Genomic DNA, 27995 nt, shown 5'->3' on the forward strand with positions numbered 1-27995 from the left:
TCTTCTTTCATTTATTTACTAACCCAAAGTTTTAGTAACCACAGGTACTCAAAACACAATGTTATAAGGAAATGTGACATTTCAAAAATGGCCCGACTTCCCTCTTCCCCAAAGAAATAAGATTGACCTCCCTCTCCAAATTCCGCTGCCATCTCCATACAATTTCCCATCATTTTATTCTCCCATAAGAAATCTCCAGGTAACAGAGGTATTAAACAACAAAAAAATTCTATGCTTTGCTCAAATTTATAGTCTAGTACAATTAAAGCCATAATAAAATTTGAAGCAACTTTTCTATCGCTGCTTTTAAAACCGAAAAAGAAAAGTAAAAAGGATGGGAATGAGTGAGCAAAACACTAAACGTCCCTGGGGGCAGAGAAGTAGGAGATGCTGTTGGAAACTATACCGGAAAAGGAAGGGCTCAGCAGCTACAAAGAGTCTAGCTGAGTGAATGCTTAAAAACGGCAGCTTTCAGGAGTGTCCACCTCCCAGCCCCAGGAGGTTCAGGGACAATTACAGCTGAAGCAGCTCAAAACTAAGCCTCACTTCAAACGACCTTCAGGCAGCACTATTCAATGCATGGTCCAAGGACCTCCCCCGCTCAAAGTCAGCCAGTCCACGTACTGTTACTATTCTACACACGGGAGTGGGCCTTTACAAGTTTTTGTAGTCATCTGGTAACATTTTCTCTGTTGAAACTAAAACAAAAAAATTAGAGATTGAATTTTCTGTCTTCTTTTATTTCACTTTTCTGCTATGGGTCAGCACCAGATCGGGGCAGGGGGGAACCTGGTGCTGGGCAGCGGCAGGTTTGGGAAATGCTGCTCTAGGGCGCCCCCTGCAGTGGCCTGCCTGGGGCAGCACCTGACCCTGTTAGCACTCCAAGAGAATGGCGCTACCAGGGAAAAGGGGAGGGCTTGAGAAGGAGCTATCTACTGTTCAGCTCAAGACTGAGGGCAGAGTATCCAAGAAGGACTAAATCCAGGGAAAATAACAGGTTGGAAAGGATTTCAAGTGGTGAATGGGACAATGAAATCAACAGGAAAAGTAATTAAGTAGAAAAATATCAAGACAGGAAAAAACTACAGAAAAGAATGAACTCCATGCCACTAGAATGCCACCAAGGAATGAGGTGGTTTTGGTTTTGTTTTCCTCAGAAAGGAATGAACACCAAACCTCTGAAACAGTACCAGCAACCTCCTCTCAGTTCTTCAATAGAGGACACGTGGGCGCAGCAGGAGATGGATCCACACGCCATGAGCAAGCCAAGCCGTGTGGTTCTCACTCTCTGGGCAGGAGGAGGTCACACATGGACACGGTAAGTTAATGGGAGTGCTGTCTTCCTGGAGCACATGTTCCAAAAGGGATGAAGAACTAGGGGAGAGGAATCAAACCAGGGACCACAGCCCCATCCGACAGCTCACTTAGGAACAAATTGATATGATCAAACCCTCAGAAAGTACAGGGCGAGGCAAAAGTAGGTTTATAGTTATGAGTACATGAAACATGGTTTGTTCTTATATTAGTATTCATTAATTATTGTTATTACTTTCCACACAAACAACTGTAAATCTATTTTTGTCCCACCTTGTATATCTTTTAGTCATGACCAAGGATGAGTAAAAACCTAAAAAAATTAATAGGCTTATGAATATTTTCATCTTTCTTCTCCCATGCATAAATAAAAAAATAGGCTCATAGATACAGTTGAAAGGATTGGGGTGGGGTAGGTAGCATGAGACACACCAGGCCATACAAATGCTGTCTAACAAAGGACATCGTTTTTAACTCACTTTATTTCCATTTCTGTGGGCCAACTTTGAAACAAACAAGAAGCGGTGCTGCTTCTAAGAATTAATACTGTTTCATAAGGAAGAACTGGTCCATGACAGAAAAGGGACAAAAACTTTCCCCAAAGACACTAATGTCTTCTTAAAATTCCTAATGAAGAGGAAAAAAAAAGAATTCTGAACAGCCAAAAATACCACAAACTTCTGAGGAAATACAGGTAAGAACCCGTATCCAGATAAATGATCTAAAAAGATATGGGAAACTCTAAATAATGAAGTACTGGCAATCTACAATAGAGAATAAGACTTTCAATGAAATGTAGCATGAGCTGCAATTATTGAAAGAAAGAAGAGCATGAGGGGAAGGTGCAGAAACAGAAGCTAGACCTCGGAGAAACTCGGGAAGCAAGCCCACGCGGTGTGGCTTGTTCTAAGACTATGATTACAAGTTGCTAAGAGTAATTTTTAAAAGTTCCCACATATACACACTCAAAAAGGTAAACCTTAAAGGTTCTCACACACACACAAGAAAGTAACTATGTGAGGTGATGAGTGTGGCAACAGGCATTTCATGATACATACATATATATATATATCAAATCATCACACCATACACCTTAAAATTACATAAGGTAATATTGTCAATTATATCTCAATAAAACCAAGGGTATCAACCAGTGTTCATGTCACTCTGGTGTCTCTGAAAAGGGCTTGTAGGTAGCATGAGGGGAAAGGGAGAGACCAGTTAGATACACTACAAAGAGAACTCAAGGGAAACAATGGTTGGTGGCTTTGACTAGAGTCTCCATATGGACACAATGAAAAGGAAGAAACGACTTGGCATGAGATAGTCTAGGTAGGACTGAGAAGTTCAGAAAACGGATTTCATGTGGGAGATACAGGGGACAAAAAAAGCCAAGGATGAGTCTTACTCTTCCAGCTTAAGAAATTTGGAGGACTGGTGGCCCTATTTATTAAGACCATGAAATCTGGATAGGAGGGTAAAGAGAAAAACCAAACTGGGATGATTCCAGAGTAGTATGACCTGATGGCAAATTCAGCAGGTTGCCTTACAAAGCAGCAAGCCCTCATCACTACAGAAGAGGGAGTCTGGCTGTCCCTGGGGGGGGGGGGGGTGACCCCACACCAGGGGGTCTATAACCAAAATCCAACTATATGCGGGTCTATAACCAAAACCCAACTATGCTTTCTGTTATACTTTCAATTCTTACATGCCAGTCTTTCCCCTCTAATTCTGCCCGTCCAGAGCCCAGAACCTGCACAACCTTGCAAAGACAGGGCACTATGTCTACACAGGCTCCAGGAAGGGTGCTGGACATGCTTATCGAGGAAAGGAGGTATTATCCCTAAAGAAAGTGGAGGTGGAGGAAGGAATAGGTGTAGAAGGAAAAGCCACTCCAAAGCAAAGAGTAAGGCTTTAAAGGCACAAATCTTACTAAAGGCTCGTGAACAAAACGGATTCAGTCAGTTGACTGAAACGTGCATGGGGGTCATTAGGAAGTCGAGGTTGTTAATCTGATAACTAACTAGCCACGAAAGTGGGAACGTTTAAATCTCACTTTGGCGAACTAACATCAATGAGCAATTATCACAGCCTTAGCTATAACACAAGAACACTTTGTAAATAAGTCTCAGGATGTAATGTACAGCACAGGGAATGTGGTCGATAACATCATAACTCTGTACAGTGACAGGTGGCGGTGACTGGACATACTGGACATATCGAGGTGATCCCATCACAGGATATATACAAGGTAGAATAACTATGATGTGCACCTGAAACTAAAATACCGTAGTATGTCAACCACACTTTAATTTTACAAAAGAGCATTTTACAGATGAAACAGTTACGAAAATACCATCTCCCTCACCATCCTCCTCCTCCTTCATGGACTCATCGGTTCTGTCAAACACCTACTGCCAACAGCAGGTTTAACCTGTTGAGTTTGGGCTCAGAGAGAGCAGCTCTTTCTGTCTTTTCCAGGTAGCTGAGCACCATGTGTTAAAATTGTGGTCTCCCTCAAGCATAAGAGAAAAAGCATAATTCCTGTATTTGAGGGGTTTTAGAGGGAGGTTGCCAGTCCATCTAAAAATATATACAAAAATTTCAATTCTTTAGGCTTCAGAGAAAAATTTCTCCAGAGTGAAATCCCACATTTTCCTGGTGCCTTCCCTCACTTTTCAGCAGAGAGAAGATTCCCAACACCCCCATAAGCTGGCATTCCCTAGGGAAGTGGCCTGAGACCTCAGTAGCCTGCCACAAAGGATCCCTCAATGGCCCCGCATAGCTTCAAGCTGATGAGCCGCAACTGCCCTCTTTGCTCTGGTCATTCTGTGCAGCCTTTACCTTCCAGGGGAGAAAGTGAGGCTGTCAGGGGTGGTCTTACCTGTTTTTCCTGCTCCACTTTCCCCAGTAATGAGAATACACTGGTCTTTATCTTGATCTCGCAGGGATCGGTATGCTTCATCTGACAGGGCAAAACTGCAGGGGACAATGGAAAGTCCTTAGAATAAGCTCACTATTACGTGTTTATCAAATGCAACTGCAGGCCCCTTAAAGGGCCACTGAGGCGCTTTAGCTTAGAAAGCCGAGTCATTTATTTCCTTCACATTCTTAAGGTAAGTGAATAAGCCATCCATCCTTTGTGGCCCGTGTTACCTTTCTTCCACACATTCTCAATGAACCAAATGGTACGGACTTATTGTACTCTAAGTAAAGCTATGCTGTATTTAACACACATGCTATATTTATGGCTCAATTTATTAAAACCTGGGCAATTTGGGGAACCAAGGAGGAAAATGTTACATCACATATCCATGACTGGATAATATTGAGATTTTTCAGGACAATCCATTGCAGTTTCAAAATGATGAGGAAAAAAATGTGTTAAACATTAGAAAAATGGTGTCATATACCAAATAGGTGATATCACCATTACGAAGCTAACTACAGTACCACTGCCTTCACCATTACAATTGCAAAATGATTACAATTGTAAGGTCCACCAGAGGCAAATGGTACTCCGGGTTTGCCATGGTTCTTGTTCAATCCCAGTTGCTCAAGCTTCTCACTGTGCCCTGTGATGACAAAGTAAGTAAGGCCTACCAAGTAAGGCCAGGCCAGGTCTCATGTTGACCCTACCCACCTCAAACTTTACTATAATAAGATGAATTTTGCTCTCCCTAGCCTAACTGAAAAATAATTTTGACAATATGATCATGTATTTAATTAGGGAAAGTTCCTCTTCTACTTAATTTATCAGCAAGTACTTTCTGAGAGTATACCTTGTGTCAGGAACATGCTGGCAATGGAAAGAGAATTAGGACTCATCCCTTCCTTCCTGAATTCTCAGTCAAATACAGGAAAGAGAGATACTGAGAGAAAATGGCAACCAGTAAGATAAGGGCAATCATAAAGATTATGTGCAAAGTATTGCAGAACCAGCCAGGGACTTCAAGAATCCTAGAAGGCGGGGGGGGGGGGGGGGGGGGGGGGGGGGGGGGGGGGACACGGGACGGGGACGGGACGGACAGTCCTAAAGAATTCATTTGCAAGACAAAGGGCTTTCAGGTGAAAACAAAGGTAAGTTCAGAGCAGTCCTAAATTGCTAGAGGGCAAACTTTTGTAAAGGACAGAAGGGTAATGAGGGAAATGGGCAGACTCTGAGAGAGAGACCGGAGGTGATTGGGAGCCACATCAATGGGCCGTAAGCAGGGCAGTGGCCCAAGGACACAGTAGTCAGAGGTACCAGCGCTGCCCCCAAACACTTCATGTTTAATCATTTTTAGACATGACAATTACTAAAAATAAATTATTATTAATTGCAGCCACAGAAGATAAAACTGAGGCAGAAAGTGAGGTAACCCTGCCCTGTGGCACAGCGGAGCCAAAACCGACCCCTACTCCCAACTACTGGTGTGCACCATCTCTGCAAATCAGAGGACCACGGGGTGCACAGGAGAGAGACCCATCTGGAGGCAGGGGAAGGGCTGGGACATAGGAAGAGTTTAAGTTTGGCCGACCAGACAACAGTGCAACTTTCAATCAAGGACTCTGACTTTCCTTCAGAAAGTGTGTGGGGCCGTCAATATCGACAACTTACTGAGCACCTTCCATGGGCCAGGAGCTGAGCAAGGTGTTCTTGTATTTACAATCAGATTGAACCTTAAATCACTGTGTGAAGTCAGTGCCAGTTTCCTTAAAGGAAAATGGTCCGAGGCTGAGAGGTGACCTGAGACACCCACATTCTCCCTGCCAGACGGTCACAACTCGCCCTCAGTAATGGTGTGCATTGCAGCTTACCAACTTCATGACCTCGCATCATTCACCCTGGCTGAACTTTGGTTTCTTCATGTGCACACTGGAAAATGGAGCCACGTGCTTTAGCTTAGATGATTAAATAAAAGTGTATAAAGTACTTCAAAAGGGATAAAGCCCTGATCAATGTCTGGAATCTTTCTGTATTGTAAGTAGTTATGCATACCTCGAACCACCTCCCAGCGCATAAGCTCCTCTGGGCACAGGCTTTCTTTCCATCCACAGACCTATGACCGTGAGACATCACCAACACCAGATGCTGAACAAGTGAACGAGTGGATTCTCTCCAAGTGTTGCCAGAGTCACTGCAGTCATGACTGCAGTGAGCTCCATGGAGTATGGTAAACAGGAAATCTATTTCTTCTCTGACCTTCATGCAGGGAAGGAAAGCACTGCTTAGCCTTCTCCCTCCCCACCCCTCCCACTCCTTCCACCTCCAGACAATAGTTCAGAGATGCCACTATCACGGTCATCACTGGCCAGAAACGGCAGGAAAGCACATTAGGGCAAATACAAATGAACTTCCCAACCATACACACTCACCACCCTCTTCAGGTGCTGGTTAGTTCAGCCCTTCCCTGTGCTCCTGGGACTACAATCCAGGTTACATATCACACGATTACTAGATCCCAAAGGATGCAAAACTACTTCTAACATGAATAATCATGTATGATTGTATGTGTGCACACATGTATCCTTGTGCAAACACAGGCTTCAGTAGACCACTGTGACCCTGCCATGGGTTTACTTCAAGTCAAAACATCGAAGGTGAACACTTAATTTGTTCTTGTCTGTCCAGAAATACTTCATTGTTGTCCCCAAACTGAGTCAGACTCATCTAATGGAGAGTATATTTCAATATGAAATAAACGCTAACAAAGATCATTATTCTTTCAGGGTCCTACGGAGCCCTGATTTCACATTGCCATAAAAATTTACCAGTTGAAGCACTTAAGCACTGGGGAAACTGGCTTGGATGACCGGCATTCGTGTGGACACCGATCCTGACTTCACTGCTTAGAGAAGTGAGCAAAGGTGGGCCCGGAAGGACCCCAGCCCCGCCCCGATCCTGCTCTTCCTGCCTGACAGCATTAGCTCGTCCCATCACCAAGGCCAACAGTTACCACCACAAACCGAAACCACATGCCAGTCTTCCAGCCCACTCTGTAATTACGGGACCTAAATAAGTCTTTAGAGAAGTTTTTACTTAAAAACAGTTGTGAGCCATATGCTTTGCATTATTTTGTGAACATGTCAGCATTGCTATTTACCAAGCACAAAAATGAATGGTTTATTATCATATAATGACGATAACGTGAAGGGCAAGCATGTTTTTTATCTGACCACATCAAGAGCATGGTTTTATCCACTTTTTCTGTCCTCTAGTTGAGCTCTAAGAATAGAGACAGGCTGACATCGAATGCAAGTCTCCCCTTCATTTCCAGATCAGCTCAAAGGCTGCTCGTGGAGAGCCAGACTCTCCCAACACCGTGTCCACAGCACGTTCCCAACCAGCTGGACCTATCGCTTTTAGGTCCGAGAAGTCTGGTTTGGGGCTCATCTGTTATTTTCTGTCCGGGCGGAATGTTGGGTTGCGTGTTCAAAATTATCTGGCTGGTATTTATGTTCCTGCTCCATCTTATTTCTGTTCAGAATGTTAATCTCCACAGTGGTTCTGCTTTCGTGGCCGTCAAGGGCAAAGGTGGGGCTCCTTTCCCCAAACTCTATGCCCCCACCCCGCCACTTTCCTTCTCAGTTTAGTTCGCTTGCACTGCAAAGCAGAGAAGATGCTCTGACGTCAACTACATCACCACCACCACCTACAGCTTATGGTCTTCCAAGCATATCCTTATTTTTCAGTCTCTGGCTCTCCCTTGAAGAGTTACAGGAGAAATCATTTGCTAAAGCAGTCTAGTCTATTCCGAGGACCTGCAGACAGTTGTCTCCATTAGCCAAAGTGGTTAACAGAACAAATTCTGTCTTGGAAAACTTTCCTGAACTTAGATAACTGTCTCTGCCTTTTGATTTCATGTATTTTTCTTCTTCTTAGAGAAGCTCTCAAAATGGTACCCCTTTTCATTCAATCTTGACTCCTAAAACACCACTTTCAAATCACACAGGAAATTCTGCTACAGAATTTAACCGTCTTAAAATAGCTCCGTCTCAAAATTCTCATCCACAATTGAGATCTACACATCTCCACTATATCCATTCCTGCTCTGGTTCGGCCCTAAAAACTGGGTGTTTCTAAAACTAAGCAACAAAAAGATATGCTTTTAAAAATTCCTAGCCTCCAAGTGTTCCACCCATTTCTAATTCCACATTGAACTCAGTCATGGGCTGACGTAGTCCACGCAGAAGAGAAGGAAAAAGAGAAAAGGAATTGTGTGTGGTAACGTTTGCACGGTCACCTTGAGGGGCTTTCTTTGCTTGCTTGCATGCTTGCTTGCTTGCTTGTTTAAGGACAGGCACAATGTTGGCTTTCCTTATAAAGTACTACTATAGATGTATGTATATTTATCATTGTCTCATAGTCGTAATTCAGAAAACATTCACCTGCTTGAAAAATATTACCTTGATAATTTAGTCTTATGCCCTTCCACCAAACATTCACCCTATCATATCTTAAAGGTAAATTTCAAAAAAATAAGTCTTTACAGTTATTTATTACAGAAAGCTATAACTTTTTATGTTGGAAAGGCTCACTGCACTCATGTTGTATGCCAATATAAACATGGTGAATTCACATATTCACAACAATACAGTTGTCCTCCCACAGCCCAACACTGACTGGTAAGCGTCCCTAATACCCAAGCCTCGGAACAAGGAAAGGTAAGAAACAAAAGTGAGCCTCTCTTCAAAATAAATGGCCACGGTCAAAATGCACACTATGAAGTGTAAAGGAAGAAATATGGAACCAAATGTAAAGAGCAGAACTGAGTTAAGATGGATGGCAAATAGACCTAAAGGGCTTCAAGGTTTCTTTATTTTATATAAAGTGGTACAATATTAACTCTCCACGGATCCCCAAAAGTTAAGAATGGATATTATAATATCTAGAATAATCACTATAATAACATACAGAGCTACCAAATAACAAAATGAAAAAATGTAATTCTAAAAACAAACAAAAGAATAAAATAATGCAAAAGAAGACAGGAAAAGAGGAAAAGACACAGAGGAGACAAATGGAAAACATATTATTAAATGGTAGACCTCAGTGCAACCACATCAATAATTACATTAAATGTTAATAGACAAAAGACTCCAATTAAAGGCAGAGGATGCCAGAATGGACATGAGAGCAAAACCCATTCAAACGCTGCCTGCAGGAGTCACACTGAGAATATAAAGACATGGATAGGCTGAAGGCAGAAAAAGACATGCCAAGCAGAATCAATCACTCAAAAAACCTGTGTTCTGTTTTTCTCTCCATACATCTAAAGTCAAGGCTGTCCCCAGGTCATCTTGGTGTAAGAAGGATGCCATGCCAGGGCATAACTCAGAGCAGAGTGCACGTGACACAGTATCTTTAAAATGAGCTACAGTCATTTTTCTAAGACTATTTTATCAACACTAAATTTTCTAAGTTCATATGCATTCTTGTATCCTAAACATAAGTATCTACATTAATTTCCTTTGGCTACGTAATTGAAAAGGTTTGTTTCTATTGGCTACGAAGCAAAAATAAATAATCTCATCAGAGACTGATCATTTTAAGGTGACATCTGCTCTGAAGTGACAGCAGTAAAACATCAAATAAAGCTCAAAAGTCAGGTTTTGAAACACCACATTGTGTGAGTCGGTGCCAACCAATGTACACCAGGCCTCTCATTATATTTCAATGGGACACTCAAACATATGTTTTAATCTTGACAGTCAAATGCATGTAACCACCAAGAAGGCAGCAATCCCATTATCTGAATGTTTTACATAAAATGGCTCACATGTGTTGTGTTTCAAGGAACAACAGAAATCCTGTGTAATTAATTAGAATTTACAACGCTCTTTATTTCAAAAAGTCACAAGCTAGTTGCCAATTATAATCCAACACAAACAGCTGAGAGCCCTTAAGGGGTAATCTTCTTTCAAGATTTTAGAAAGTTTATTTATAATCCGTTTGTGATGAAGAAGCCTTGGGGCACACCCAAATTCTTCCAACCCCAAGGGCCTGATCATTATCAAAACCCTACTGGCGGTCCTCAAGGCTACCCAATCCAAGGCCAGCCGGCTGAGAGTCCCCAGACAGGGCACACACCCTCCTCCTGGAGACTGATCGAAAGACGGACTCGGCCATTGGGTGGCTCTTTTCCAAAGGTGGATTACAAAAGCCAGGTATGGAGACACACATCAGGAAGCAGATAAGAGACTTAGAGAGATTAAATTATGCCAAGGAGGAGATATGAAAAGTGGCAAGGAGGAAACATCTGCCTTCAGGGCCTGGAAGCTGCTCTCTGGAATTGAGCAGCTCTGCAGTGCTGCCGAGAACTTCCTTCTGCCGTGGAGCCCTGAGCACAAGTCGCAGCAGGGGGAAGCCCGCCACAGGGGCAGCATCCTGCTTCGGGCTTGGCAAGCAGTCAAAAGCAAAGAGGCTGATTCCACTGCTTCCGTCTTTGCTGCTACAGATCTTACCTCGAAAATTAATAAAGTGTGAATGGTACTACTATCTTAAAATAATCCCCCAACAATGAAAATGAAACAGTACATGGAGACTGTAAGAGAATATCCACAAGGGCTGGGGTTCCCTAGGAGATAGGATAAGAGACATTGTACATGGGTTTTAGGGGTGGTGATTAAGAGAATCTGTCCCCTAGAAGCTTAAAATCTAACAGGAAAGACACTTAAGTTTTCCCCCACCCTGTACCACTCCACAATAAAGGGAGCGTGAGAAGGTAATTAACACACCAGCAAGCAATCTCCTAAAGACATTCAGAAAAGGGAAAAGGGACTTTCCCCCCAGGATGCAAAATCTGAACCTCGGGGCATGTGCAAGGACAGAGGCAGAGATGTCACAAAGAGCAAGAAGGAAATTATGTTATTTCCCTTGTCCAGAAATTAACAAAACACACCTGATTTGGGGAAAAGAACAAAGGGACAATCAGCCTCTTAATTCAAATTCAATAAGCCCATAAAGTATTTTTAGTATCTCTTTTAACAAAAGAATACCAACGATCATCTTTTATTACCCAACTCATAAGAATAATAATTACACAGTGTTACACAGTGTTATGGCCCTTTCTGTTCAAAGAAAATATAATGAAAACACATTTGCAACACAATACTTTCCAATTTGTGGGTCAATATAGCTTATTTCAATTAATTTCATAGTCAGTTTTTATTAAAGGCAACTAAGTTCTTGGAAACATCTATTCCCAAGGGGAGTTACTCCAAAGGCCTTTATAATTTTCCTTAGGGCTTATTTTACTCATTAAAGAAAAAAATAATTTCAAGTTCTCAAAATGTTAACTGATTTGTCAGTCAGATGTTGTTTCCTCTTAAAGTCTAAAAATGTGCCACCTTGAATGCCACTTTGAGTGACTTTATCTTTGTCTGACTTTAAAAAACACATGCTCTGATCTTAGCTACTTCACTTCCACATCCCAAATAAGCTGTTCAGTTAAGGGAACCCCTGAATGTATTTACAACATTCAAATGTAAACCACTTTGTACCATCTGACTTTGAGAGCCCCCAAGTGCCTGCTACCTACACAGGACTCAATGCAGTGGGTCTCAGCTTCCCTGCAGCTGAGGGGTGCCACACAGCGCTGTTCACCCACAACAGAAGATGCTGCACTGGGGGCCTTGTGTGGCACCCAAGAAGTGCAGAGAAATCTGGCAGTTACCGGGAGGGCACTGCATGGAGATGGCATCTGAATGGGAACCCCAGGTCACATGCTGCTTTGGTTCCTTTTTCAAAAATGCAGAGAACAGGCAGTGAGCAGCAATACAATGTTACTGACTTCTTCAAGTTTTGCTCTGTGCTTCCAGCCTTACAGGGCTGTGCAGCGGGTGTTTGTAAAACACCCTGTATGGTGTCTGAAGGAAGTAGACACCCAATTAAAGATTGAAAGGCTAAGCTTGCCTTATGGAATCAAGGTCACAAATCTATTCACATCTTAGAGAGTTAAGATCTGTCACCACTTCATAGAGTGGATGCAAAAGTCAATGAAATCAACAGATACTGATAAGATGCTAGATCATAAATAGATGCAGATATACATGTGTAACATACACACACACACACACGCACAGACCACTGTGGATACACCATGGGAAGTCTGGGGTGGTACATATTATTGTGGAGGGAAGAAAGTGAATGGATGAAATTATAATTAAGACTTTCTGGTTATTACCTAAACTCACATCATAATGCTATCAGGGAGGAAACATTTTGGAAATAATTTTAAGAGTATTCTTTCATTCAACAAACATTCTGTGTGCCAGGGAAAGCACCAGGTATAGCACAAAAGCTCTCAGGTGCTCAGGCTAGAAAAATCATTTACTATCTAACTAGACAGTAAGTTAGTCATTTGAGGACAACTCACTTGGTCTATGGGGCTTCCCCAAAACTAAAAAGCAACAAAACAACAACAAAAAACTTTTCCCTAACGCATGAAAGGGATACTGGTATTTTGGGGATACATATTTCTGAATTAAAATTTGCTTCTTCTCTTTCTTCCAGGCACTAAACACCTTTCGAATCCACCCCTTCCGCTCCTCTCCATCACTAGTGTTTTTGCCTTAGACAAGTTCTTCATTTCTGACCTGAGCCCCAGTAACTCCGAAAGGAGCGGTCCATAACCCAGCGGACACCTTCCCAGCCGTCTTGAGAGAACGCTGTCAAAACCTAGCATCTGTCATTACCAGGACTCTGATTAGGAGTTACCATTCCTAATCCTGCCCTCATTGCAGACAGATTTAACTTATTGCTTTTATGTGCTTCTGTACTAAAGTTTTTTTCCCCAAACTTGTTAAAACTAAAAGCAAATTTGAATCATTCCTATCTTCCGGAACTATGGTTCTAGGGTGCACTCTGATTTAAGGGCAATGTGTTATTTTGCTGAGGCAGCAGAGCAGCGCTAGAAGTGTGTCTGAGGATTCCCTGGGCAGTCTGGACCTCAAGGATGGGACCCTAACATGCCCCCGGGGACCCTCCCCACCACACTCCTGGGTTGAAGAAGTACTTATTCAAATAAGGTTTGCAAATTCAGGACAAGGACAAAGTGCAGAAACATTTCCTCTGGAATTCCAAACAAACACCAACTGATTTCTGTTACTACACAGCCATGTGTATGTCTTAATTTTAAAAGGAAACTTAGTGTTTGAAGGGAGATCAAAAGACTTGGGAATCAGACCATCAAGCAGAAGCCCCCTAAGAGAACAAGCAGGCTCCAGGCCTGGAGTGACTGACAGCCCCTCGGAGAGACCTGGTGTGGTCAAAGGATGACCACTCCTCATCCGCGTGTCTTCCAGAAGGTCCCCACTCCCATTCCCTCCCTGATCCCCAAGCTAGGGAAGGAGCATCAACAGTAAGATAAGGAAGGCCCAAGATCCCAGTAGGTCTGTTCTACACAGTATTTGGTTACTATTTTTATGTGTTCTTTTAAAAAATGTTATAATGTCTGCCTTTAAGAAGCAGCTTCAAAGTGGCCACATGAAAATGGGTAAACCACAAATACCATATGCCACTGGGCCTGCAGGCTGACTTGCCTGAAATGCTCCTCCCTCTAAAATGCAAACAGGTCACTCCTTCCTGGACAGGCTCCCCTGGCTGCTCTTACCCTGAGCCTGGCCCAGGGTGTGAGGCAGGAGATGATGAAACAACAGTGCCGTGAGCTCCTGTTACTGCTAGAGAAGGGTTTACTATTGATACGCCAAGTGCCCTTACACTAACAAAGCAGTCAGAAACCACTCGCACAACACGCCATCACACAGAAAGCAGAGCTCCAAAATGAACCTAAATACGGAGCGCTCAAACATCTGCTTTCAAGTTTTTAAGCCATGTCAACGTCTGCAAATTGGCCACAAGATGAGACTTTGCCAAAAATGTCTCATACACAGATCACATACATATTTGAGAGAACCATTCAGATCAGCAAGCAGGCAGTTAGCATTTATTACCACATGCCTGCAGGGTGATAAAGACTTGACCCTTATTCACCAAACTTTGAGAAACTAAGAAGAAAGTCCAGAAGCCCTCCTGGATCAGCAGGGGAGGATGGGAGGCCCTAGCCAGCAGGCCTTGCCCCAGGGCACCCTGCATACCAGTACTGGGTTCCTGAGAGCTACGCACAGTGCTGGTCTATGTTCTTTTGCAGAATACAAGCTCAAGACAAGCTTCTATCTTCAACCAAAATCTTGAACTTAACTTCCTTTATGTAAATCCAGACTGGTTTCTGGTTACACAGAGAGGTCAAAGTCAGGCAATCCACACATGCAGAATCCAATCACTAAAAGCTTTGTGCTGCAAATCACAAAGCCAGCAAAGCCCTTCTCTCAGGAGCCAGCTAGTCCTCCTGGCTCATCTCCCTGCCCACCCGCCTTCTGGCCCATTGTCCCCTCCGAACACCTTCTCTTGGAAAGCGCTCCTCGATGACTCCTGTTGTTGTGGAAGCCCCTTGCCTATATACCTATAAAATCCCATGCTTTAACTTTGAAGACTTTTTGTTTTGTTTTTTTTTTGCTTACAGTTTCTGTCCCTTGAGAGCAGGAATTGAGATTCATCACCTAAATGACCCTTTATGGAGCTTTTCATACGCCAATAGCAGGCTCAGTGACAGAGGAGAAAATGTACAAAAATTTGGGACAAAGCCACATTTCTCATTTGGTTTTGGAACTGTGAGCACTTACTGAAGAAAAACTTCTCTGCAATTTGTATGAACAATTGATCAAATAGGGAATCCCCACCCCATTCCCCCCAAAATTTTATGGTTCCTAACTGTATTGTATAAAGTTTTTAAAAAAAGAAAACACACACACACACACACAACTGCTGTCTTCAAGTATGAGTACTTCAAATACATACCGATCGAGAAAATACCAATTTCTGCAATAACTCAGGGACCCCAAGCTCAAGGACTGGGACCGCCCCTACACCCTGCATGGTTGCCTAATCACCATCATACACTAGTTGCAGTCTGGGGAATCTTCTATTTGTCACGACTTATGGCCCACTTCTCCACAGACAGGAGGGAGCCATCTACTCCAACAAGTCTAGGTTCGCTTCCTCAATTTTCATAAAATGATGACAGCCCAACCTATTACTCAGTGGGTTTCAAAATTAACACTCTGTCTTTTACTGAAACCAGAGGATGTGTACTCTGGGTTCTTTCCAGAGAATGCAGCCTCAGCTCATCTGCAAATCACCTTTAACTCAGAGCCCAGGGATGAGAACACAGAAAACACAGAAACACACAAAACTGTCGCAGAGCATCCCCTGAAACACACACTGTAGTCTCTCTCTGCCTCCTTGTGCTCCTGAATCAGCCAAACCATCAACAAGCTAGGTAGGTGCTTGTCCCAGTGGTTCTTGGCCTTGGATGCACACTGGAATAACCTGAGGCGTTGATGTTTCACTCCCCTCTCCCTATACTCTACAGATTATGATCAAATTTTATGGTGGTTCTACTGAGCAGCCCAGGGTGGCTTATAGCTCCACTAGATTTGCTGGATTCCATAAACTGCACTTTGGTGTGACGTTCTCTGCGTCCACATGGTGAGGTGACATAAGGAGAAGCTACGTGAAATTCACTGCTCCATTTTCTGCAGGGGTATTTTGGGAAGTACTGCTCATGACGACATCCTTCACATCATAAATCCCGTAAGAGAAGCCCCTTTTAAACCTAACTGACAAGGAAAACTTTGCTTCTCATGAGCAACTCAAGTGCTTTGATGTTACATGCAAAAATAATGCTGAAACCGATTATATTTCCCTTTTTGTTTTCACTACAAGGAAATGAAAAATCAAAGTTCAATAAATATAGAGGACATTGTGGTGTTAACTCTCACCTGGGTCTCATTTATACTGTTTCCTTTGCTCTGACATTTAAAAAACCACTTATTTTATAATACTGGCTATAAAACAGTAACATGCTGTCAATCAACTTTCGATGTGAGGAAATGTAATAATTAGCTCCCATTCATATCTCTCACACATTTTTGAACTATAAAAGACCAAATAACGCAACTGGTGTCACTAAAATCCAGGCATACATGTACAGCCCTTCTTTTTGTTTTGCTCTCTTTTTTTGGAGGGGGAGGTGCTGGGAGAGATAATAGATAGATAGATAATAGGTGGGTGGGTAGATGTGTAGATAGAACTATCTAAGGAAAGCAATTTCCCAGAAATTTTTCATTTATTCACTTAAGACTGTAATATTCTAAACGATCACAAATCTGAGAAATTTTCAGTGTGCAAGCAGATAGATAAAGGTTTTCCAGAATAAAAAGAATACAATTTAAAAATTATAGCAACACTGAGGAACTTTGAAAGGCTATTGCCCTGCCTCATATTATGAAAACAGAAACTCTGAATGCATGGCTGTTGGCATGGATTCTGTGTTTATTTACACACTCTCGATTCCATGCCTCATCCCCTAACCTGTCACCAGCCTCAGGATGCTCCACCTCTCCTGCGAAAGTCCAATGTTATTCTCCTTTCAGGTCAATTCTAAGAGGACTCTTCTTGTACACCTCTAAGAGAGGACTCTTCAGTATCTCGTGTGGAGATACTGAAAAAGAGGCATGTGCTAATGAAAACATCCTGTTCCATTCACTAAGGTCTCCAGTGGGAATAACCCAAATCTTGGAGACCACTAACTCAAAAAGAGTTAGGACTTATGTCTTTATTTCTATAAAGAAAACTGAAAAACATTTGCCTTCTCTTTCCTGTATAGGAAATAAGACAAGGCCTCTCAGGTACACCTTCACCTTGGTAAGAAGAGTTCCTGTCACAGGTACCCTGTTGATGAAGCAAAGAAAGAGAAAACCAGACTTTAAATCTAGATGCTAACTGATCTTCAATATACTCTAATTTAGACTATGACTTCAGAAACCCTAAAGAATGAAATGGCCCCACATCCACCCCACTACCTAATTGTTCAGGACAACTGAAGCAAACTTGTCATTCAATAACAATAAAAAAAGTTTCTAATTTTTTCCTAAAATATACCACAAATTTCTTAAACAGGAGGATCATATATATATATACCTATAGAATTTCAGAGTTGAAAGGAACCTCAGAATTAAACACTTCCCGTTCACAAATTCTTCATTCACATTCACAGTATAAACACCCATCCATAATTCTGACAGCACAAATTAGCCTATAAATATTTAGCTGTAACATTGTCACTATATACTTACATATCATACTTGAATAACTTCACTGTTTTCTGTTACAAAAATATAAAGTTCTTTCCTACATTTTAAACATTATATTATGCCATTTGAATTTTTTGTTCTTTTTTACATAAGTTACTAAATACCAAGCTAAGATACCAAGCAAAGTCTTTACAATTTGGCTTCATTTTTTGATAAAAAGACATAGAACATGATTTTGGGGTTTTTCTTTTCTCTCTCTCTCTTTCTTTTTTTTTCTCTTTCTCTTCTAAGATCTTTATGTTAACTATAGAAGACTCAGGCAAGAGCAAACAGGAATAAGTTCAAGGACATGTGCAAGGATGAATTTCTTGGAGGTTACCAAAAGTGCTCCAACCTGGCTGTGTGTGTTTTACTCACTCATTTATTCACTGGTTCAGTGGACATGTATTGAATGTGTACCAAGTCCAGAGCTTCCCAGCCCCAACTGTGTGGTAGAAATCTGCCAGGAAACAAATGTCTAAGAGCAGGCGATCGCTCACCCAGGTTTGGGAGGGGAGGGAGAATCCTGGACACTTCCCCACTGCCCTCAGGATCAAAGCCTAAAACTTTGCTCTGCAAGACTGAGTCTCCCTTGACTCTCCAGCCTTTCCCGTTGTCCTCTTTGCTTTTGTCCTCCAGTAGTCTCCAAAGTCAAGTGTAGCTTTGAACATCCCTTGCTTCTTTTGCACCACATGGCCATTGCACATGCTCTCTCTCTCTCTCTCTAAAACATTCTTTTTATTTAAATTTAATCTTTATTATATTTTTTCTATTACCATTTAGAACCCTTATACCCCTCTCACCCCAGCAACCACCACACTGTTGTCCATGTCCAAGAGTCCTTTTTCCTTTTTGCTCAATCCCTCCACCCCCCTCCTCCCCTTCTCCAGCTAGCTGTCATCCTGCTCTCCATCTATGAGTCTGGCCTCATTTCCCTTGTTAGTTCAGTTTGTTCACTAGATTCCACATATGAGTGAAATCATATGGTATTTGCCTCTGACTGGCTTATTTCACTTAGCATAATGGAGAACATCAGATGTTTTTGAACATGTGATTAAAGGTTTATTGACTCTAACTGATACCACTGGCTATCTGCATTGTGCTGGCCACTGTATAGGCACTAGGAACACAGCAGTGAACATGGACCTGACATTCTATGGGTAGGATGAAGGGGATGGCAAGCAATAAACAAAATAAGTATAGTATGCTGGAGGGTGGTGAAAGAGAGAAAGAAGTAAAGCAGGCAAGAGGGATGGCAAGTGCTGGACAGGACAGGAAAAGGGGAGCAGCCTGAACCATTAGAGAAAATAACAATGGAAGAACTGACTAAGAAGACAACACGTGAGCAAAACTTGAAGGAGGTAAAGAAGAGGACATGGGGGCCGTGGGGATGGGGGAGCAGGGGAGACAGAGAAAGAGAGAGACAGAGACAGAGATGGGGAGACGGAGAAGTGAAGGTGGGGAGAGGGAGAGACACCGTGGAAGGGGTCATTCCAAGAAGTGAGGGAGTACAAAACCCCTAATATACAAACGTGCATCTGGCTTAATGATAAAACAGAATCCTATTTTAACTATTTATGCTACTTTTATGCTCTATTTAATGCCTTCAAAGAGTTGGTTGACAATGATTTTTAATCATACCTTTCTTTGGGTATATCAACCCACGAATATTAACAGTGACACAAAGAGCAAAATGCCCATTTTGGTCCTCTTTGTGCCATTCAAAGAAAGTAGGAAATTTAGTCTACTCCCTGTAGGAGACCGTACTGCATGGCATGGGCCCAGCTCTCACTCGGAGATGCACAGGACCCACGCTCACGGATAGGTTCTCCCACGAGGAATCAGGCCTGCAATGAGCCTAGGCCGCTTTGAGTCTTGCTTTTTGCTAAAAACTCCCTCACCCTGATTTGTAGCAAACATTTACTGCAAAGTAACTTCCTAAAATCCATGCTAAACCTTCCAAGGAGGAGTGTAACCAGTTCAACCACTTTTGCCTTTTCATTTGCAAATATCCCTCTTCTGTGATGTGATTAGTGGCACTGGCTCCTTTGTTTTCTGTAAAAGGTAACCACCTAAAGTGAACCTGTGCATAGTAAATGAGGACCATCATGTAATGTGCCGAGAAACCCAATAAAGGCCTGTCATGGCGGAGGCCATGGTTTTTGCTCCCCTTGAGAGAAAAGCCATGCTGTCCCTTTTCCTCCATCAGACTTGGTAATCCGTGTGAATGTCTCATTTCATCCATAATGACACAGATACTGCGGGCCGGTGTATGCATCACTCCCAAAAACAGATACTGTATTGTAGGAAAAATAAGATATAAATATAGATATAGCTGGTGTATATATATATATATATATATATATATACACACACACACATACACATATAAGAAGATAATTAGCTTTTAATAAATGCATAGAGATATATACACTGGAACTTTTATATCCAGTAAAACTGTTTACCAAAAAACAAGTATACTTTTCCAGATTGACAGGATGCAATATTATGTGGAGGATATATTGTAAGCATTTTTGCAAAGTACTTGATCATGACCAAACCTAACAACAGAATGACTGGTATAAATATGGAAGGAAATCTCAAAATGAATTTACTACCTATATTACGTAAAATGAAAATACAAAGTAACATTATTTATTGGGGCTGAAGGAGCGAGTTTTGTTTTTCCCACCATGAAAATTGACTGCTGCCTTAAAATTAAAATTTATTGGTCAGAAAGAATATTAAAATTCTTGTGTAATAATTTCTGAAATTTTATTATTTCTTCACCTTCTATCTTTAACTACACCCATATCTGAAAAAATAATTTAATTAAAGTTGTCCTCAAACACAACTTAAATGCTCTAGCATAGGGGTAATTGATTTTCATTTCTTTACCATACCCCTGGAAAGAACTGAATCTAAAAAATAACATTGCACTGGCTTAAATTTCAAAGCTGGCTGGAACCATTTCGCCATAATTCCCAATAGATGAATATGTGAATTAATTAGATGAGATCAGCATCTAATTTGCTAAAACTCTTAATAAATATATTGGTTCCAAGAAAATCAATAATTTGGGAATTGGATCACTGAGAGAGCTATTGCCAGAAACCATCAAATCACTTAGACACATCTTCAAACATTCACATTATTAACTACTTCTATAAACAATGGCAATCAAACAAGACACTTCTAAAAGGCTTTGTTCATAATAAACCAATAAGTGACTAGTCTGTGTGGAACAGCAATGTGAATGGAAAAGAATAACAACAAAAACATGAAAAATGAATCCACAATTTTAATGTGCATTTCCACATTTCCATTTTAATCAGATTAAAATGAAGATGTGGAAACGCACTGGGATTACATAAGGAAAAAATATTTGAAGATTATTTTCTTTCTAAATTAAACTGCTGAACTCATGTTTAAATTCATGCAGAAGCTTGCTTTGCGTGGTACCCGTGAGTTAAATTAGCCAACAGCTAGCAACCCTGCTGAAATGAACACGTGATCCTAGTAAACAAAGTAAGCAGATGCCATGCAGCACACGACCATATTTCACCAAGTGTAACGCGCTCCTGTGTATACTGCACACCCACGTTTTTTGGCCCGAACTTTCAGAAAAAATATCTTTCATTTTAATTTTTTAATTCAATTTTTCATTATTTATATTTAGAAACAAAAATGATGATTGTGTTCCAGGGTATTATTTTGCATATGGATATCATTATTGCTTTCTAGAGTTACAATTCTAACACATAAGCATAAATAAAATAATTTAAATAGATAGGGAATTAGTACTACCAATGTATAATGCGCACTAATGCACATCCGTATTTTTTCCTCAAATTTTGGGCAAAAAAGTACACATGATACACAGCAAAATACAGTAAATCCCATTCCTTTGTCTCCCTCCTGGGCACATGGGAAGACTGCATTTCCCAGCTTTTTAATTTTTAGAGAGAGGGGAAGGGAGGTAAAGAGGGAGAAAAACATCAATGTGTGGCACACTCCCTACTGGGGGCCTGGCCTGCAACCCAGGCATGTGACCTGACTGAGAATCAAACTGGTGACCCTTTGCTTTGCAGACTGGCATTGAATCTACTGAGCCACACCAGCCAGGGCCTGATTTTGATTTTGTATGTTCTATTCAAGATAAATGCCAGATATGTGCAAACAACAAAGAAAAGATGAAGTCCCTAAATATAAAAAATGACAAAGATTTTCATGTTTTAAGATGCAACCTTACCTACACCTACAAGATAAAGTATGGCATTCACAATCATAGATATGGTTGGTACTGTCATAACAAAAATGATGTTACATTATATAAAGGAAGCAAATGTTCAAAGCATTATACACCATTTCTATTCATCTTAGGAACAATGCCCAATAAACATCCATACACATTTCCACACTTCCTCCTTCCTGGCACCCACATTCCAGGAAGTGAGTGACCAGAGAGCAATGACTCACCTGTATCATGCAACCTTAAATAGCTACGTGTGTTCATTTTGTAATTTGTGTCTTTATATCTTCATATTTCAGTAACATTTTTCTTTACTACATTTCTCCGACCTCAGATAGGATTCTGCCATTTTGAATATCCTTGTTTTTATCCATAATGTTATTCACATAAGCAAATGACACATAAGCCACTGCTGTTAACAATGGCCAAGGCAATTATAACCATAGACAGAAGCAGCAGCAACACTGTAGGATGGAATGTGAGGTAGGGTACATGAGTGTCAAAGCAATGGCTTAAAAACTAGCAATTCCTAAAGAAAGGTCCACAAGCCCTTAGTGACCCGACCCATCCTCATGAACATAGAGAACCTAAAAGTGGAAATGGACCCATCCAGTGGCAATCTAAGGGCTTATGTGGGCAACCTGAGAGCATGCCGCACCTGTTTCCAAAAGACAAAGGTCTCTGGTGCGGACCAGCCAAGTCTTCCCTCCCGCCAGGTGCTTTCTAGCTGTTGGCTACTGAGGTGAACTACAGAAAAAAGATTATTAGAAAACATATACATTCTAATTTATCTGTCTATTGCTAAATTTAGGCTAACCCTTCTAAAAGACTTAGAATGTTCTTAACATAACTGAGGGTATTCCTTTCAGACCTCCAGCTGACCACCCATGCATCAAGACATTGAGCACCAAGGAGAGGGCTTCACATCCAAAAGAAGCAGCATCCTCTGCAAAAGTCAATAATGGCTGAAAATCAGTATACTGCATATCAAATGTTCCTCCACCTGAGTAACATTACAAACACCACCAATGGCAACTAGAGGCTCTGTCATAACATCTGTTTGCACTCATACGTCACTTCGACATTCAGTCATTCACCACTCATTCATTAAAACACTGCATTTGCATAGACACACACACACATTTAGACATATTTACCAAGGCTGAAAATGTTTTCCATTTGGGGGCCTGAAAATGCAAGATTGGCAATTTTTCCAGACACATAAGCTTCTGATTTTAAGTAATGCCCTCATCCCAAATTCTCCTATTACTTTAGAGTAACCTTCATCATCCTTCAATCCTCCCAACGATTCAAGTAAACTGGTATTGGAATGTTTTAGTTTTTAAAAAAGTTCTACATATCCCTCAAACATCTTTCCACCTTCCTAGCACCATGGTTCACTGTGCCATGGCCAAAACTGGCTTTTGCTTTATCTTCTACATGTTGCTAGTTACTATGCTTCAGGGGCCACCCATTTCTAGGATTCCTTCTTCAAGTCTCAACACCGGTGACACCTTTAGAATCTCTGAACTTACCAATATTTTATGCTCCCACCTTACTGCTATTATATTTAACTGAACTGTTTATGTGGCCCTTCCTCTCCCCTCCCCACTCATGAATTGAACGTAGAGTGTGAGAAAAAAGGAAGAGAAGGGCTGCAGTGTGAGCAAGCCAATGGACGGTGTTGCCACTGACCGAGATGAGAAAGAGGAGAGGGAGTGAGGTGGCCAGCAGTCTGGTTTGAAGCAAACTGAAGTTTAAGATGCTGCTTGGACACCCAAGGAGATACTGAAGAGTTGAATGTAGCTGAAATGCCCGGAGGTCAAGGGAGGGGTCCAGCTGGAGACGTAAATCTTGGGGCAGCAGCACCCAAAAGACTTTGAAGCCAGATGTAGGTAGCTCCTACAGAGGAGAAAAGAAAAGGCCCCAGAACCAGGCCCCCAGACCCACCCAGCTCCAGAGGTGGAAAGAGAGAGGTACATCCCATGGAAGCTACGGATGGAGCAGCCGGCAGGCTGGGGGGAAGCAGGGAGATATGGAGGCCAGAAAGCCAAATACAAAAATGGGTTTCAGGAAGGAATTGGTCACATTGTCAAATATCGCTACTGATAATTAAAGGAAGAAGAGGATTCAAGACTCACTATTGGATTTGTTATAGATGATCATGAAAAGAACAGTTTTAGTGGGGCAGGGAGATAAAAGTCTGACTAGGGTGAGTTCATTAAAGAAAAGGAGATAAATTAGAGATAAGAGGTATGTGCAATTTCAGAGTTCTATAATCAAGGCAAACAAATGGTGTGATAATGGAGATGGGAATCCACGGAAGTACGGTAGCATACACATCAGTGGGAATGAAAGAGGGAAAAGAAAAAGCTGATAATACAGTGGGGAGGGGCTTTTCCCCTTTGCATGGATCTCTGCCCCATGACAACCCAATCCTGGTTCCCCAGTCTCCTAACCATGGGCCCCTGAACTCTACTGAACACTGTTTTCATTATCTCTGGCTTTGCTGATCTCCCCAGACTGAATAAGGACCAGTATTTGCTGGCTGCCATTCAGACAAATTTTACATGGCTCCCTCTGCCCTACCTACCCAGTCCTACCACACACAAGCCCCGAAAACAGACCATGGCAACAAGTCTCAGTTCAACAACAAAGGGGGTACCCCTCCCCATCCACCCTGAGCATGCCCTCTCTGGTCAGGGCTCCTCGAGTGGTTCCAAGTGTAGTTCTCTTTGTCAGTGATGAAGTGTGAGACTAATTCTTCTCGGGGCTGAGGACTCAGTGCCACACCTTTGGACGAAATGGATCTCTTCCAGACTGTTGTAGAATTTCTCAGAGCTTGCCAAAGACCTGTAATATTTCTGGCAGGAAGCAGCCTACTTTACTGAGCATCAGACTTTTCCCTTCACGATTATATATCATTGAAATAATCACGCATGCTGATACGAACGTGTGCTTGGCTTTATAAACAGCCTTTTCAAAATAAACTTCTTTCAAGTCTGAGATGTGCAATTCATGAGGAGTGATATAAATTCTAACTAGGGATCTAGAAATGAGGACTGCGAGATGTCTCAGACGTATAGAAACATTTTCCGTGAATAAATGTAGTCTTACATCACGACAATTTTCATGATAAAAACATCATGGTGGCATAGAACCAACCTTTGAACTTTAATTTTAAAAGGTTCATAATCTGAAAGAGAATAAACTGAGGTCTCTTTTTGCCAAGAATATATTTTCTGAAGTTGTTTTAAAAATAGCCCCAATAAAGCAATAATAGACTGAGTATAAAAAGTTGGAGAGTCAAAGGCAGTAAGTTTAGTTCATGGAGCTTTACAAAGGCTGAGTATATACCAGACCCAGGAATATTTCTCACCAGGAGCCCAGCCTAAGGAAGCTTGCAGCTGAACAACTGTCCTTCACCAGTGCCACCACCACCACTGCCCCACCTCCGCCACCACACCGCTAATGTGAAACCAGTCTCTCTAAATCAAGAAGTGTCCTGATCCATGATCCATGACTGTCCAGAATCAAACAACTATACACCAAGGCTGAAAGCAGACCCATAAGAGTCATGCAAAAAAAAAAAAAAAAGGAAAAGGGCAATTTTAACTCTTTTCAAGACGGCGCCATTCGGTTTAAGATGTTCATTTAAGGTACCTAATCTGGAGAGTAAGGCAGAGCTGGAATCCCCTCCGGCACAAACTAACTTGTGCAGCTAGACCTAGGCCAATGCCAAGACTTCCAAGCTACTACCTAGCGGCTATGGACTTAAACCACCCAAGAGAATATGGCTCAAAGATGCTCTCTAAAAATACCATTTAAATTCATCTTGTCTTTCACAAAAGCTTCCCTCTCTTTGCCCTACCTCTTCCCCCCAAATGATGGATGATTTGAACAATACTGGTTTCTGTACTGTCAAGTTTGAGAATCGTCTCCCTCACAAAGACTTAGAAATGTATCCATTTTGTTCACTGCTGTACCCAGTCAGTACCGAAAAGAGAGCCTGGAATAAAGTAAGCTCTCAATAAATATTTGTTCAGTAAGTAAGTAAATTTTCTAAAGCAGTCAGTAGAACAAATGCTAGACAGGAAAACATAAAACCCTTTTTCTGCAAGTGGTTTTTTGGGGAGATACTAAGTCAATTCGAGGCTCAGCTATTCCAAAAGTGAAACAGAAAACATACAAGTCTCGGTGACGTGACATGACGACACCACACATCAGCTCTCTGTCCACCCCCACGCACTCCTTAGGAGAGCACGTTCACACCCAGTTCTATACACAACCTGTCTCAGAATTCAGGATCTAGCTGTTGTAAGAGTTCTCAAATTAAAGGAAATTTTATTCAATTAAAAATTCTGCCCTGGCTGGCGTAGCTCAGTGGATTGAGCGCAGGCTGTGAACCAAAGCATCGTAGGTTCGATTCCCAATCAGGGCACATGCCTGGGTTGCAGACCATGACGCCCAGCGACCGCACATTGATGTCTCTCTCTCTCCCTCTCTCTCTCCTTCTCTCTCTCCCTCCCTCCCCCTCCCTCCCTTCCCTCTCTAAAAATAAATAAATAAATAAATAAATAAATAAATAAATAAATTCTGATAACACAGAAGGGACAGCACCCGGGTCTTCTGCCCAGGACCCTTATCCTCAGCTCCGACCCCTGACCACAGTGCATGCTGCACATCCCGAGGTATAACTAGAAACGTTCCTTGTGACATTTCCCTGGTTCACCCTGAACAGAGTAAAATGAGAGCAGGACTAACAGGGACCGGAAACACACAGCATTCTAGCAACACCATTCTATGGCCAACAGCATGTGATCCCGGGAAATCAGTCTGGCACAGAATTAGGGGTCAGAGGTCCCCCAGAGACGGAGGGCTGAGGCCTGGGCACCTGACATGAGCACCATCCAAATGCTCCGTTACTTACTTCCCCATTTTTAGGTAAGAGTAATCAGAAATTTTTCAAAGCCTTAAGCTGTTTTTCTCCATTTTTAAAATTTGCTGCAGGGTTTTTCATTTACTAAAATGGAAAGACTGCTTGCTTCAAATTGCACTTGTACAGCCTACAAGCCGCCACATTACATCCTCAACAGAGACACGTCTTACTTCGCGCTTGGTTCGTGACCACCGGGAGGAATCATTGGCAGGGGCCACCACTCTTCCTTCTGGTGGCAAGTTCCCTCCACAGGCACTAATTGAACCTGAACACTCAGTGTTAAAGAGCACCATAAAAATATTTTAGGTTACTGTATTACAAAAAAAAGAGAGAATTCTCACTACATTGCATAAAGTTTGGAATAAACTCTGTATCTTACCAAGAATACTTTGATTTCACTGCCTTGTCAGAGATAATAGCAGTAAAATGTAATAAAAAGTATTTAAAACCTCTTTTGTTCTGTCATTATTGAGCTCTTAAGAGAAAAGAACTGAGAGAGCCACTGAGATGTGCAGGACGAAGTCTCTGACCTGTAGAAGCTTCCTCCTCTTCGAAGAGGATGACACAGAAACACTTCACCATTCGGTAGGAAAGATGGTACGTACAACCCCATGAGTGGTTCTGGTAACTCAGAGGCAGGAAAAGTCACCTGTGGGTGAGGCTAGGGCTGATCAAGCCTTTAAGACAGACCCCAGGAGACTGGCAGGATTTTAACAGTACAGATGGGTAGGTGGTGGGACAGGCAGAAAAGACATGAAAGGCTGTGAGTCCAGAGCAGGTTCCATGAAAGAGCTTAGTGGTGGACTTTGGGGCTGGAGAGGACAGCCATGGTGGACTGTGGACACCTTGAATTGCTAAGCCAAGCAACTAACTTCGAGTTCACTGCCGTAGTGATAGGAAGCCCAAGAAGGCTTCTGAGAAGAGAAGCAGCATGATCTGATTTTAGGAAGATCCATCGAATGGTGATAAACTCTATCTAGTACTGCAAGGTCAAAGGGCAATCATCCAACAAAAGGCCAGTGGAGTCAGTAACTAAAATATCCGAAGGTGTGTCGTCACGTTGTTATCCTGAGGGAAGCAAGATTACATAGTGCAATCATTTCCCTTATCTCCTCCCCTCCTCCCCACCATTCTTTCCTACAGATGGCTCTTCATGAACGCAGTTACTGAGTTGTCCGAAATGCACTAAGTCCTCCCGGGATATATAAAAAAAAGTTTCTTATGTCTAAAGAATTTAACAATCACACTGGAAAGACATTCCTTACACAATTAGAAAGGCAAACAATGTCGCACATGCTGCCCAGCGGACCCTCG

At 42.0% G+C, this 27995-nt stretch overlaps 1 protein-coding gene across 10 annotated transcripts in view; it reads right to left on the bottom strand.

Moving 5' to 3' along the window:
• MYO1B (myosin IB) overlaps positions 1-27995 on the bottom strand; it is a 163944-nt gene that overhangs the window by 83914 nt on the left and 52035 nt on the right. For all 10 annotated transcript variants that reach the window (XM_036023160.1, XM_036023157.1, XM_036023158.1 and 7 more), the window contains exon 4: positions 4199-4293. In XM_036023160.1, coding sequence (XP_035879053.1) covers positions 4199-4293 — 95 coding nt within the window. The remainder of the gene's footprint in view (positions 1-4198; positions 4294-27995) is intronic.

Source organism: Phyllostomus discolor, chromosome 4, assembly GCF_004126475.2.
Source record: "Phyllostomus discolor isolate MPI-MPIP mPhyDis1 chromosome 4, mPhyDis1.pri.v3, whole genome shotgun sequence".
NCBI classification, from domain to species: Eukaryota; Metazoa; Chordata; class Mammalia; order Chiroptera; family Phyllostomidae; genus Phyllostomus; species Phyllostomus discolor.